Below are 15,716 nucleotides of genomic sequence, written 5' to 3' on the forward strand. Positions count from 1 at the left end.
CGCTGTCAGAAAGATAAAAGTAATCCAGCTGGGGCTGGAAATGTGGTTTTGAGATTTGGGTAGAATAGAAGCAGTAAATCGGGAACAAGTCCAGTGAAATAACAGGAAGTATGGAAGAGTAGACCAGAGTTGCTGAGTGATGTAGGTTGAGTTTCCTATAAATAGACTCTGAGATTGAGAGTTGTGGGCCAAAATTCATTGGGAAGAGCACGTATAAGGAAGTGAGGAAGGCAATCATGAGCAGAGGGAGAAGTTGATCCACAGACAGTTGTCCCTGAGGTGGAGTTTATGAGGGAGTTTTGGAGCTGAGCTTGTCCTCTGGAGTTGTTTCCAGTTGGGGCGAGGGGATATAATGTTGCATCCTGTTTTAGCTGTCCTTGACTTCTGGTCACTTTTTGGTTGAGGCATAACCTGGGGTGAAGAATATTATGGCAAATTTTATTGCAGTGAATATTTACTTTATTCAAGCTACCAAAACTGCAAGTTGTATCTCTCAGGTTCTGTGTGTTCTGAATTATAATATGCTTCCCCAATTAATATTTCTTATATAAGCATGATTAAAATGATTTCTAATTTAAATACACAATAGTATCTTAGGTATGGACTGTATTTTTTTTTAATTTATATATTTATTTTTGGCTGTGTTGGGTCTTTGTTGCTGTGCATGGGCTTTCTCTAGTTGTGGCGAGCAGGGGCTACTCTTTGTTGCAGTGTGCGGGCTTCTCATTGTGGTGGCTCCTCTTGTTGCGGAGCATGAGCTCTAGGTGCGTGGGCTTCAGTAGTTGTGGCACACAGGCTCAGTAGTTGTGGCTCACGGGCTCTAGAGCGCAGGCTCAGTAGTTGTGGCACACGGGCTTAGTTGCTCCGCGGCATGTGGGATCTTCCCAGACCAGGGCTCGAACCCGTGTCCCCTGCATTGGCAGGCAGATTCTTAACCACTGCGCCACCAGGGAAGCCCTGGAGTGTATTTTGGAAGAGAATTATCTTATCCAAAGGTCAGTAAGTTCTGTAAAGGGCCAGATAGTAAATATTTTAGACATTGAGGGCTATATGTTCTCTTTCCCAGCTATCAGCTTTGCCCTTGTAGCACAAGGGCAGCGATGTTATCAAATGACCTTTTCTGTTTTCCAATAAAGCTTAATTTATAAAAAATGGATTTGACCAAAGGGCAGTAGTTTTCTGACTCTTGATTTTATTAATAAAGCTCTTGAGTTTATATCCTGAAGTGCCTTCTTTAGGTAGAGAGATGAGTGTCAGCAAAATAGGCCTGTAATGCTAGTTTGAATTGTTGTAAATAGTATGTATTCCTATTACTAGAGAATAAAGTCTGAAATGGGGAAAAAAGGGAAATGACATTCAAGAAGCAGACAGAAGCCCTATCAGAAAGGACTTCAGATGCTTTTTAGCAAATTTAGGCTTGACTCTTCAGACAGTGGAGACCCAGGAGGAGAGAGAGACTCTGATTTGTATCTCTGCCTATCTTTCTCTCTCTATTTCTATTTTGATTGATTCATTGTTAAATAATACATCTATTCAGAGTTTAGGTGAGGGAAGTGGAAGTAGCACTCCTAGCAAAAGTTTTGTAGAGAAAAATGTTTAAACTATATGCCACCTTCTTTTATGTTTTTAGATTTTTATATATGGTATCCAGGGCTTAAATTTCCAGAAAGAGTATGTACTCAATATTTTATTAAGAAGGTAGGTTTCAGGATAGGACAGTTTGGCTACATGTTTTATTAGCTAAGTTTTAGTAGTGGTTTACTTTTTCTTTTTCCTAACAATCTTCTACTTCTCATGTGAAAGGCATTTGATTGATTTGTAGGATCATATTATGTTGCTTAAATATCTCATTATTTAAGATATGGTCGATATTAAAAGATAATCTAACCTTTTGGTATTCTTACTGCACAGTGATAAGTAGAATATAAATAAAATCTTCTTTCTTTAAAATTTTAGATTTCATTTTCTGAAGGCCAGGCACTGTCTACAATTACTCTAACTGTTCTTGCCGATGACCTACCAGAGTTGTCAGAGATTGTGATTGTAACACTCATCCGTATTATCACAGAAGGGGTTGAGGACCCATCAAAAGGTGCTACTATTGATCAGAAAAGAAGCAAGTCTGTGATAACCACTCTGCCCAATGACTCGCCCTATGGCTCGGTGGGCTGGCATGCTGAGTCTCTCTTCGTCAGAGTAGCAGAGCCTAAAGGTAAATCTTGTTAAATATTTTTCAGGTTCTAGTAAGTTTTATTGGATGACTTAATTCTAATATTTACTAGGGATGTAATTTTCTTTTTTTACATGATATTTTTCAGTTTGACAGGTCATACTCAATCCTTTTTTACTTTTTGTTTGTTTCTATTAAATTTTCTGATCCTGTCGTTACACAGTGATATGGCTGTATGAAATACTTTTACTTTTACTTTTTTTTTTTTTTTTTTTTGCGGTACGCGGGCCTCTCACTGTTGTGGCCTCTCCCGTTGCGGAGCACAGGCTCTGGACACGCAGGCTCAGCGGCCATGGCTCACGGGCCCAACCGCTCCGCGGCATGTGGGATCTTCCCGGACCAGGGCTCGAACCCGTGTCCCCTGCATTGGCAGGCGGACTCACAACCACTGCGCCACCAGGGAAGCCGTACTTTTACTTTTTGAGACATTACTGTCATAATAGAAATAATAATATTGTAGTAAATCATTATAGTAGAAGTGTTTGGGTTTTATTTTACTTTCTCTTTTTCATTTTTGATATATCTGTTCTCTTTCCTCACTCAGATTTCTCCGCTATAGATTTTCAATAGTTATAGAAAACAATGAGCAGCACAGAGAAATGCATGTGGTACTCGAGGTGTTAATTATTAAACCCAAAGCAGTAATTAGAATAATATTTTTTCTGTGAAGCATAAGTGATCAGTGCCTCTTTTCCTGTTTCCTTTGAGCTTAGTGTTGACATCTTTGTCTAAATGACTATTCTTATCAACTGTAGAATAAATAGATTTTTATAGATAAAGGTCATTTGACTTATTTGAATAAAAGGTTGTATATAATATATATGTATTAAGAATATGTGAAGGCTCTAAAATTTTCAGATAGGAACATGGACATCTTTCAAGGACCTTTTATTTAAATAGTTGATGGAAAAAAATGACATGTAATTATGCATCTAGGTCTTTATATATCTGTACATATCGGAATAGAAAGAGTAATCTTAAAATAAAATGATCTGTTCATTTATCCATTCAACAGTCATTTTTGAAGCACCTAGTAAGTACCAGAAATTGTGCTATGTGTTCTGGAAACAAAGACACGGTATTTCGTCATTAGAAATTCACAGACTGGTAGGGAAATTGACAAGCATTTTTTTCATTTATATAGCAAACTAAATTTTAAAAATCTAAGAAATGAAATAAAAAATATGTGCTGGGAAATACTTTGAGCTTTGTGATAGCCACCTTTACTGTAAGAACGAAATTGCTCTTCTTCTAATGATTAGTTATTAAATGATGACTCTGTGTGCTTAATTTTTCATTTTCAAAGAATCTTCCTGGCATTCGTAATTAGCCCCTCTGCTCAACCAGCAGGTATGCACTTTCCTAAGATTTTCAGCAGTTTCTGTTAAAGTGTATGACATGTGCAACATAGGAGAGTGAATTAGAGTACCAGAAGTGGGGGTTTAGAACTGGGATATAATGCTAACAGCGTGTGGTGATTCTCACCACAACTTTGGAGACAAGGGATAAAACACTAAATACTCCTTGGGAGTATACATTGTCTTTGTTTTACCTCTCTTTTTTACCTGTCTGAAAGGGGTAGTGCAGAACATTCTATCCTAAGTGCTTGGAATAGCATCAACAGCAAGTAGAAAAGCTTACTTACTTAAGGCATGTCTGTCTCACAGAGAACATCACCACTCTTCAGTTACAAATTGTTCGAAATAAAGGACTACTTGGAGACATAGCCATTCAGTTGGTAGCTAAACCCAATTTCTTACTGCACGTCAGTAATCAAGCCACTGAGAATGAAGATTATGTGCTACAAGAACCAATGATCATAATGAAAGAAAACATAAAAGAAACTTATGTCAAAGTTGCCATTTTGCCGGTGAGTCTAAGGCTGCAATGAATGTGATGTAAAATAAAGGAAAATACTCTTGAAGGTAAAATTTTTAAAAAGGGTGCCTTTTAAATATAAAGATACAAGTACTCTAATGCTCCCACCCACCCTAATATTTAATAATGAACGACTATTTAATAACTGAAAGATAAAATAACAAGTGTATTAATTGTTTATATTTATTTGTGAACTGGAATATTGTTTGAATGAACTTTGAAGCATTGAATCTGGATTGATTATGTGTCTGGTTGGATCCTCTATTCTGTTGCTTTGTTAGTTGTTTTCAACTAATGATTGAATGAATAAAATACCCAAGTTAATCTGGTTATTTTTATTATTGCTTTTACAGGACAGTGTTTTCATTCCATGATGCAATCACTTGAATTAAGATTAGTCTTCAGATGCGGTTTAGATCTGGTTTTAGTGCTCTCACTCTCTTTCTCTCCTTCGTCTAAAGAGAATGTGTATATACGTTTGTAGTGATGCCCAAGAAACTGAAATTTGTTAATAGTATTATCACTAATATATAATTAAATATTGTATTTATATATTATAGTCCTACATATATTCATTATCATTCTTTTGAAATTTTTTATTACCTATTGAAAAATGAGGTAACAATTTTTAAAAAGTTAATTAAAATATAGGATTATAATTAGATTTACAAGTCCAGAGCTTTCACTTTTTAAGATGTATGTAGCATTTACCAGTTTCTCCTAAATTGAGGGGATGTTATATATGTAAAACATATTCAGTAGGATGTGGTCAAAATTGTAGGATAGATACTTTTAAAGAATTATTTTACTTGCTCATGAGTATGTGGCTTCCATTGAAACATCACCAATAAGCTTGAATATCCCCTAAGATTCTGAAGTTGTCAGTGGGGATGTACTAAAATATAAAAAGGAATCTTTTTTTATATGTGTGGTAGAGCTGCCCGTGCCTGTGGACAGTCATTCTTTACTGAAAAATATTGTATTTCCAATGCAAATCAAATATATTAAAAAAAATAAAACACCATCTCTCTCCCCTCCCCCTGTTCCTTACCCCCAGGATGATGCCCCCGAGCTGGAGGAAGGGTTTATTGTCAACATCACTGAGGTGTACCTGGTGAACTCTGACTTCTCTGCAGGACAGCCAAGTGTGCGGAGGCCTGGGATGGAAATAGTTGAGATAATGATTGAAGAAAATGATGATCCCAGAGGAATTTTTAATTTTCATGTTACCAGAGTGAGAGGAACTTTCACACATTTATAGTAATAACAAAAGCTTGTATCTGCTGATTTGGCCAGTATCATATATTTTCTGAAAAATAATTGACTTTTCTTGTAGGTATTAATAAATACCCATCTTGAAGTTTTTCTTATAGACTAATTCTTAGTTCTCTTTGAGCTAGAACAAAGGATTAAGCAAGTTTATTTACATTACATTTAAATGTAAGAGTTCTGAAGACCGAATATGCATACTTATAGTCAACTATTGATTTCTACTTTGAAGAGTGAAGTATAAGAACTAATAGTAGAAATAATAAGTTTAGAAAGTGATGACTTACATGAGTTACTTTTGTCTTGCATTTTAACTTATATTCTTTATTTAAAGGATGTTGGTGGAGTTATTACTGCCTATGAGGTACCTCCACCCCTGAACATTCTTCAAGTTGCTGTAGTCCGGCTGGCTGGAAGCTTTGGGGCAGTAACTGTTTATTGGAAAGCAACACTGGACAGTGCTGGCCTGGAAGACTTTAAGCCATCTCACGGGATTCTTGAATTTGCAGATAGACAAGTATGCTAGTTACAGACATATTAACATTTTTTGGCTGTACTTGAAACATTTTATAGGCATCCACCAAATGAATGTGCAGTAGTGATTGCTGAATGTATTAAATTCTAAATTTCCATGTCAAGCCAACAGAGGTATCGTTAGTTAATGTATAATTTTTTAATGGACATGGGAAGAGAATATAAATAGGCAAGAATCTTACCCTCTCTGAAATTCCCCACCTTACTCTATTTTAAATAGAAGTTATAAAATGATAATAACTGGCTTGGAAGTGCCTAAGAATGTATAAAATACTGCCTGATGAACTAGACTATTCCTATGAACTTTAGGTTCTTATATTCTATTTGTTTCTTAATGATTATAAATATAATTTTTTTTTAGGATTTGCAGTAGAAGTGTATGCATTTATTACTAAAGACATTTATTATTATGTACATTTATTATTACCCAAAGATTTTTTTACAATTAAAAAACACTAAAATGATAGAAAAGGAACAAAGTAGTTAAAACTGGAAAAAATTGAAAAACAGTATTCTAGATTTGGGCCAACCAATCTTAAAAATTACAAAATATTCCTTAAGAATTGTAAGCTTGTGAACTGGGCATTTTGCAATATGTAAGAATTTTTGATAAATTTTTAAATCAGTAAGTGGAAAAAGCATGTGAACAACCATGAAAATGTTAGTAACTTCAAATAGCAGTATCTGTTTACATGCAGTCTGATTTTGCCTGCACAGATTTGCACAGTGTGCATCAACTTATTAGTTGCCGTTAGGGGGATAGTAAATACTGCTAAAAGATAAGCATACAGATCTAGATTTTCCTACACATAAAGGTCTATTGTTAATATTTGAAATCATGAGATTTTAACAAATTTAAGACTTTAAAACATTTCCTACTAAAAGGAGGGGAAATGCAGATTTTCATGTTAAAAGTAGAAACAAATAAATTGATTTTTCATTGAAGTAACCTTCCAACTTTATATTATCAGGACTTTATTCTTTTCATGAAGTTAAAGTCCCATCACTTAGCAGCACCCTTAGGATCATCATCATTCTTAAATTTAACATCCTGTAGGGAAAGTATTCTGTGTTCTACAGTACTGATTTGAGGTGCAGACATTTTGACAAGCTTGTATTTTAGCATTTGATTTTGTTCAGGTTTCTCTTTCTCTGAATGTGACGTCCAGATTTCTCACTTTTCTCTGTTACTATATTAAAGGTGGATTTAGATAGGAAAACTTTTTTTTTTGATAAATATCTGTGTCATTTCCCTTTGGGATATAGAAAATATTTTAAATATGGACATACAGCTGGGATATTTTTATGACTAATAGTGAAATCACAAGCTGGACCAAAGTTTTACTCATTTATAAGTTATAAAAACTTGTAACATAGATCCAGACAGATGAATGAACTCCTGATCACAGAGTTCTAAAAACATGAAATTTGGGTTTTCTTCCTGCCTTTTTCCCTACATTATAAGAACAGTAATTTGAAACCGAAGGGATTTATTCTAGTTACAGAAGACAGTAATAATTTATATGGTACCATTTTATATCAGGTCGTATTAATGCTAAGTATACTAAAATTTATGTTTGTGCAATGGTAATTAGAGCCTGCATGACATTTTAAATATTTTTCTTCAAGAATAAGCCTTCATTGTTTTTTTGAATCTATAAATTATCCTATAATTTATTACATATATAATGTCCTCTATCTTGGAAACAATAGACTGAAAAGTTTTGACTTTGAAATACTATAAATATGTGACTTTTTTTTTTTTTAATTTTTAAATTTTTATAGAAAAGTTTTGGCCACACTGCACGGCTTCTGGGATCTTGGTCCCCTGACCAAGGATTGAACCCAGGCCCTCAGCAGTGAGAGCACAGAGTCCTAACCACTGGTCTGCCAGGGAATTCCCTGACTTTTAAATAGTATTATGAACACCACAGGCAAAAATTCCTGCTTTTTTCTTTGGTACTATGTTTCTAAGTTTCAACTAAAAAGTTAAAATATATGCGATCAAAAACTGCTATTACATTTTACCCTCTCTGCCTCTCTCCCTCCCTTTTTCCTTCTCTCCCTCCCTCTTTTCCTTCTTTCCTTCTTTTCTTTTATAGGTTATCGCAGTGATAGAAATCACCATAATTGATGATGCTGAATTTGAACTCATGGAGATATTCAATATTTCCTTAATCAGGGTGGCTGGAGGTGGCAGACTTGGAGAAGATGTTGTGGTAACTGTTGTTATTCCACAGAATGATTCTCCATTTGGAGTGTTTGGATTTGAAGAAAAGACTGTAAGTGAAATATATCAGGAAGGGGGGGGGTGCCTTCCCCTAAACTAATTTTTCATGTAATTTATAGTAGAAAGGTCTTTTTCTTTTTTTAAAAAAAAAAAAACTCTGCATTACTCTTTACTTACAGTTCTTTTCTCAAGGCTCTTTTGAGTTGGCTATTGAATTAGGGGCCAATCTGCTAACCTGTGCACACAGTTTTGTAATAGTGAGAGCTCTTAACATCAGGCAGTTACAAAGGGGTGTAATAGACTATGAGGTACTTTTTGTCTATACATTCTGTTCTGTACTGGCTCTGCTACCAGACTGCCATCCTGGTTACAAGGCAGGATTCTGTCATGCTCCAGTTTTACACCCCAGGAATGGATTTAGCTGAGGAGGGATTTATATTCCCCACCTTTCAGGCCCTCTATCTTGATTTATACTGAACAAAACACTACAGTCGCCCCAGCTCCTGTGTTTCTATGTATTTCTTCTCTCTCTCCCCTCTTACTTCTCATGGGCTGCCTACTTCTAAGACCTGCAAGAGTGAGCCTAAATATTATTATTAATATTCTCTCCCCTGAGAGAGGAAAAAAAAGCTTTGGCTAGTACAAAATTATCTCTCTACCTTAACTATACAATGAGGTGCTATAAACTATATCATAATTATTATGACATAATGATTATATCATCATCATTATGACTTTACCTTTCAAAGGAAATTTCAAGATGAAATAATCATACAAATATTTAGATAATTTCGATAGACACAGCAACTTTTCTGGCTTCTTTGTCACCATTCCCTTTATTTAATCACTTATAGGTAATCAGTAATTCACCATAGATCATTTTAAATAATAGCAAATTGTCTAATGCCTATTGTCTTTACTGTTCAGTGGATGCAAGGCTAGACCTGCAACTTGCATATCAGGGCTGGGCTTCCTAGATGCTCCAAAATTTAGATGAACCCTAATAATTGCCTAATTGTTTGATCATTGAAATTTCAACTTCATAAGAAAATGGAAACTATAAAAGGAACAGAACCCTTCTACTGCTGTAGCCTATTTGAGACTCTTTTTCTTCCTTGAGAAAGGAATGAGCAGAAATAAATGTAAAGAGTGGTAGATTCACAAAAGAGTAGCTGTGAATGTTTTCTAGGCAACCTAAAAAGTCTGGAAAATACAAAATATATAAAGAAAAGTGTAAAAGTACCCATAATATTATTGTTCTAAGATAGATATCGTTAGTATTTTGTCATATTTCCATCCAGGCCTTCTTTGCATATATGCAGAGAAATATTTTAATATATACGAGTATGTAATTTATTTTTATAAAATGTACTAAATGTACTAAAAATGTATTCTCTGTTACCTTCTGAGGTTAGATAAAAGGTTCAGGGTTTAAGTAGTCCAACCTCCAACTGATGAAATGTTATAATAATGTTTTTGCTTTTAACTTTGTCACACTTTTGGACTTAGCCATTGGATGGTATATTTACAGGTTTCTCTCACCTTTTGAGAAAATGCAGGAGTTATGCTACTATCCATAAATAATTTCTGTTTATTCATTTTATCTTAACTGCTGTCGTAAACCTTACTGCAATAACTTTAGTGCATCCTTGATCTGGGAACTACTGTCTTATTGTAATAGCCTCAGATTTCCAACTTGTCTTATAGTCTAAAAGTAAGATTTAAGGTACCCAAACCCTTGTTGTGAGGAGTGAGTTGATACATGTAAAGCACATATAATTGGGCTTTACCCTCAGTAGGTGTCAATTGCTGTTTTAATTGTTGATAGTATTAGTAGTAGCTTGTGGCTCAACCCTTTGTGGCTACTTTCCTTGTATCCTATCTTTCTTATAGCCGATAGCTCTTGATAACTTGGAGTTTATCTTTTAACCTGTATCTAAGATACACAATATTGTGCACATAGTGAACATTCTGGTAGCATTATTTGGTGAGACAGATTATATTCAGAACTGAAGAACACTGAGAAAGGACTATTGGTATTAATCTGCCAAAATTAATAAGCTTCTCACAGGGAAATGTGCTGAGTATACCAAATCACTGGGAATCGCAGAGACTCCTGGAAATATGCTTGTGAAACTGAAACTAGAATATTATTATCTATGGAAACGAAAAGGACTTATATACGCAGTTTGTTTATAATGGATTTTTTTTCTTTCTCACTTTGCTTTTTTCTTACTTGATATTTCTGGTGTCTGAGGAGTGCTTTGAACAGCACTGCGTGTGGAGTCAACATCTGAACTAAATCGCAGGCTCCTTTTCTCCAAATACATGTATATCTGTGCTCCTCAGCTTTCTTAGAGTTTTTGTGAGGCTTAAATAAGATAAAGTATGTGCAAGAACTGACACATAATAGAAGCTCAACAAATATCGGTTGGCTCCAAATCCCTACTCTTGGCACCAAGGCAAAAATCTCATGAAATAAAAACCCAACAAGAGTGAATTATACACTCGTTAAGTGTCTTTCTTGAAAATGGAAAGCATTGTGTTATATTTTTGTATTTACATAACAAGTGCATAGTATAGGCTCAGTTTGGACTTTGCTTCACAGAGTCAATATGTGTAATTCATATTAGGTCTGTATTATGTGGGGAGCCTGACTGCCGTAAAAGAACCCCCAAATCTCAGTTTCTTAATCTAATAAGAGTTTATTTCTTCTTTATGCAAAAGTCCTACATCACTGTTCCTAGTTGGGGTCTTATGGACACCTCTTCTCCAACTGGCATCTCAGGCACCAGAGTCTCTCCATCTGTGACTCTGTCCTCCTCTAGTCATCCAGCAAATGGAGAAAGAGAGAATGTGGAAGATTGTGTGAAGTTGATGGCCAGACAATGATTAGCATACTTCACTTCTGCCTGAATTATTTTGGCCAGAATTCAGTCACAAGCTCCACCTAATTGAAGAAGGGGCTAGGAAATGCCAAGTAGCTGAGTGTCTAGGGCAAAAAGGGAATGGGATTTGGTGAAACATTTTTTTTCTGCCACATGATTGTAACATGCTGTGATTAGAGTTCTAAATTCAAAAATTGCCGTCATTGAGAAGAGAAATGAGATTCTGTTTGTTCTTCCTGCTGCTTTTCACTCTTTTTTTTTTTTTTTTTAACCTTACTGGATTTTCTTTTTTTCAGGTAATGGTTGATGAATCCCTTTTGTCTGATGACCCTGATTCATATGTGACATTGACAGTTGTCCGGTCCCCAGGAGGAAAAGGAGCCATCCGACTTCAGTGGACCATAGATGAGATGGCTAAAGACGACCTCAGTCCTTTGAATGGGACACTTCATTTTGATGAGGTATGATCGTCATCAGGACTCCTGTAGTTTTTCTCTAATTTGTCTTTGTTTGATTTTCTGAATTTTTTGAAATCATATGCACCGTGGAGAAAAATCACACACACACACACACACACACACACACACCCCACCCCAAGATGTCTGAAATTTATTTCAGGCACTACCTACATCCCACCCTTAAAACTGCTCTTTTCTTGACATATCCTCCCCTGATTGAGGGCAAAACCAGTCAACGGAGCCGGACATGTGGGTGTCATCCCCATCTCTACCCATTCTGTAACTCTTGCATATATTTGACAGCTGAGTTTAGTCACTTTTCCCTTTTAAATACCCTTTCTGTTCTCATACTCTGTCATGGCTGTGACAATCCGAGCCTCCACCATCTTTCCTTGGATGGTCTTTTAACTGATATTCCCACTCCATGTCTTTTCCCTTTTCTGTCCAGTATCCGTGCCACTGAGTAGGGTTATTTTTCTATAAGGAAGATCTCGTTATGCCACTCCCTACTTAAAATGATCCAGTGGCAGCGTCTTACCCACAGAACTTCAGGCTCTGAAATGTGGAACACAGAGCCTCTCGGAGGGAATACAGGCTGTACCTTCCTCCCAGTTAATCTGAGCACAGAGTTTCACTGTGAATGCAGTGTAACCAGAACCAAGGAGCATTTATCTATCAAACTCTGAACTCTTTTTTTCCTGGAAGGAGGGATGGAGAGGTAGAAGAGAATTGACAGGCTGATTCTTAAATCCATATGGAAATGCAAAAGACCAAGAATAGTTTCAGAAACTCACAAAGAAGAATGGAGGGTGCCCCTTCCTAACTAAACTTAAGATAATATGTAGCACAGGTAAATGTGACAGTATGATATTGGCTCTGGGATAGACAAATAGACCAAAGAGAAGAAACTGGAGAGTCCAGATTTATCAATCTTTTATGGTTTTTGCTTTCATGTTTTCATAAATCTTTCCTAAATTAGTAAAAACGAAAGCAAAAGGAAATTAGTTAAAAACCAGAAAACATGATGAATAAGTTTTTTTAAAAGCAACAAAAAATAACTTCACAAAATAAGAACAAGCAAGAAAGAACCATTAAAAGAGAAAGTATAAAATTTTAAGAGATTACCTTGTACATATCTAGACAAATGAATGTAAATATCTATATGAAATTGACTCTAATAGGTAAATAGTAGATATAGAAAGTCTAAGCAGATGAATTTCTGTAAACGAAATAGAATTTAAAAAATTAAATAGGAGACTAGAAGGTCCCCAAGGTGGTTTTCTAAAAGAAATTTGGCCAAACATGTAAAGGTAAGATGATCCCAATGAAACATGGTCAATCTATTTTTTTTTGAGTCTATTGACCTTTTATCAGAGCTTTCAACACCAAACAACACAAAAGCAAATACTTTTTTTGCATTCAGTTTTCTAATAGGTGATGAATAAATTAATCGGTGATGCCCTCTGGCAATCCATTTGCCACTTAGACATTCTGCCACCATTTTTGAGGTGTTGGTTACTCTAATAGAATTAAAGATCTCAAGCCAGATGGCACAGATATTTCATCCACTCATTTCTTAGGTTCTGATATGCAGTGCCTCAAGAAACATTTCGGCTGCATGCCCTAAACCTCTATAAACTTCTCATTTGTCATGAGAAGAATTTAGAAATTACTTTGAAATTTCTGTAAAGATTTTCCATAGTAATAATGAGCAGTCATTTCCCAGTTACTAGATCTACTTCCCAGATGATTAGAAAGATTTTCTGATGTTGAGCAGGATATCTGTACCAAAATGGCAAATAGTCTGATCTTTTACCCCAGGGAATAAGGCCATCCTTGTTCAGAGTACTGTATCAGGAGGGGTGAGTTTATGGGTCACCCTGGACTTGACCCTCTCCGTCTTGTTCTTTGCTTACCAACCTGGTGCGTTCCATGTACCTCTGCATAATAGCTTTACTGTTCTTGTATACTCAGCTACTGACATACCTACGTCTCCATTCTAACAAATGGCTTTGTACCTAAGCATATAGTTCAGAGCCGCTAATTGACAATGTGCAGAGAGTAAAAGGGATGGGAGTGATTAATTGCATCCCAGGAATTATAGATTTTCCATGAGTGCATTTAATAAGGTCTAAGGCAGGAAGTATACATTTTCCTAGCAGCTCTTATAAAATTTTTAAGAAGTACAGTTACTGTAAAATATAAAAGAAGGACTCTTATGAAGAGAGGACAGCTTGAGTGAAGAGATTAGAATAATGCTTTTAATAATAAAAATCTCAAAGAAGAGATGCGATTGCGGAACTAAGATGTACATAAGAAGCAATAAACAGCAGAATTCAAACTATAGAAAATTAATCAGTGATGCATAGGACAAATTTGAGGGTTTTTTACCAGTATACGGAGGAGGCGGTGAAGATAAAAGTGATTTCTGTCACGGTTATGTCTCGAAGTATTAAGCTGGTTGTCTTCTATATATTTGCTTTTCCTTATTCTTTCTCTTCCAGCCTAGACTGAAAACTTAGCCCATGTTCCAAGAAATTACTGAGCTAAGTTTAAGCCAAGAGAGGGAAGGAATAATAGTGAAAATGCTTGAGATCAACACCTATGGAAGGAATGGGAAGGAAGCAGGAGTGGGTAGAGGGCAAGGAGTAAAAATGGGTAGTAGAAAGATAACCTTTATAAGTATTAAAACTATGACGTTCATCTATTTACGTCATGCTATGACCATTTAATTCTAAGTGATCGAACTTTGAATGGTTGAAAATTTTCAGGAAATTTAAAAGTTGTGTTAACATTTCCCCCCCTTTTTCCTATTACGAACCTTAATTGGATTTATGCTCAGAGCTAATTTTTACATAGTAATTCTCTCTAGCAGAAACTCATAATTCTAGGGCACAGAAAGGACACACTTTAAAAAATGCTTATGAACATAAATGTTATTCTGCTAATGAGAATTCAAAACTTCGGTCAATCTGGAAAATGTGTTATTCCTCCTCATTTGATGTAGACTGAGTTCCAGAAGACGATTGTGTTGCACACACTTCAAGACGCCATGTTGGAGGAGGACAGGAGTTTCACCATTCAGCTGGTACCAGTTGATGAGGTAGAAATATCTCCAATAAAAGGTAAGAGAAATGGACATTTTTGGAAAAAAAGTAGATTTTTAGAAAAATGTAACCAGATACTCAATAGTTACAAAGATAGGTAGTATTAGTTTTTATAATTCCTAAAACATTTTCTAAATCATAAAGATGTTATTTCCTACTTGTATAACAGCTAAAGACTTTTTAAAGCTAAAATTACCATACCCAATGTTGGTAAGGTCATACGCCAAAGACTTCATACTACTTAGCTGTGTGGTTTTTTAAAAGAAAAAGGTGTTTGTTTTAGCAGTGTTTATAAAGTAAAATATGAAAGCTTCTTAAATGATCCTACAGTAGGAGACTGGTTAAATGTAACAGAATACTATGCAACTATTCAAAAAATGTGGCAGAAAAAGCCTTACTTACATTAAAATTAAGAACACTTCATTACATGGATAATTGTTACATTAATAAAATAGGCTTTGTAACAACATGTTCAGTGTAATCCCGTTTTTGTCACGTGCATGTCATAAACATGTTTGGAATTATTTATTTGAAATGTTGATAGTTGTTTTTGATTACCTATATTTTCTACACCTACTTACAATGATCACGTTACATTTCTAATAAAATGTTATTTTAAAACTTAGCATCTTATTATGTCTCTTTCAGCCTATCTATTGCCTATTTTGATCAGAAAGTAATTACTTAGATTTTGACATTTCAGAAACAGGCATCATAATTCTCACTTGCCTGTGGTCCATGTGAAAATTTGTTTCTTCGGTCTGGAGAGAAAGGATTACTGGATCTAAAATGGTTTCATTATAGTACAAATAGTAATAACCATAAAAAATGGTCCAGCAACTTTGATATGAAAGCTTAGTTACTGTTGCATGTCCTTTTTTGCCATCAAGAACTTCATCCTATGCAAGGGTTCGTGGTCAAAGAAGCAGAATTCCGTGGCTAAGGAAATTCGCAGAATTGTAGAGTATTGTGTACTGTCACCTATGAAATCACCTAGGGTAGTTATTCCTTTTGCATTTATATATAGAGTACTTCCAGCAAGCATTTGAGGGAATCATATCTTTGCATTATATTCTTCCATAAGTCTTAAGTCAGCTCAGTTGTCTACATCGTGTTAAATGT

At 35.4% G+C, this 15,716-nt stretch overlaps 1 protein-coding gene across 1 annotated transcript in view; it reads left to right on the plus strand.

Moving 5' to 3' along the window:
• The window catches only part of ADGRV1 (adhesion G protein-coupled receptor V1), a gene marked incomplete at its 5' end in the record, with an annotated part of 563,397 nt that overhangs the window by 175,316 nt on the left and 372,365 nt on the right, over positions 1 to 15,716 (plus strand). The window contains 7 exons of the mRNA XM_082650308.1: positions 1,957 to 2,212; positions 3,898 to 4,100; positions 5,166 to 5,342; positions 5,712 to 5,894; positions 8,014 to 8,193; positions 11,326 to 11,490; positions 14,495 to 14,612. Of these exons, the coding sequence (XP_082506434.1) occupies positions 1,957 to 2,212; positions 3,898 to 4,100; positions 5,166 to 5,342; positions 5,712 to 5,894; positions 8,014 to 8,193; positions 11,326 to 11,490; positions 14,495 to 14,612 (1,282 nt within the window). The remainder of the gene's footprint in view (positions 1 to 1,956; positions 2,213 to 3,897; positions 4,101 to 5,165; positions 5,343 to 5,711; positions 5,895 to 8,013; positions 8,194 to 11,325; positions 11,491 to 14,494; positions 14,613 to 15,716) is intronic.

This window comes from Grampus griseus (genome assembly GCF_964374135.1).
Source record: "Grampus griseus genome assembly, chromosome: 3".
Taxonomy (NCBI): domain Eukaryota; kingdom Metazoa; phylum Chordata; class Mammalia; order Artiodactyla; family Delphinidae; genus Grampus; species Grampus griseus.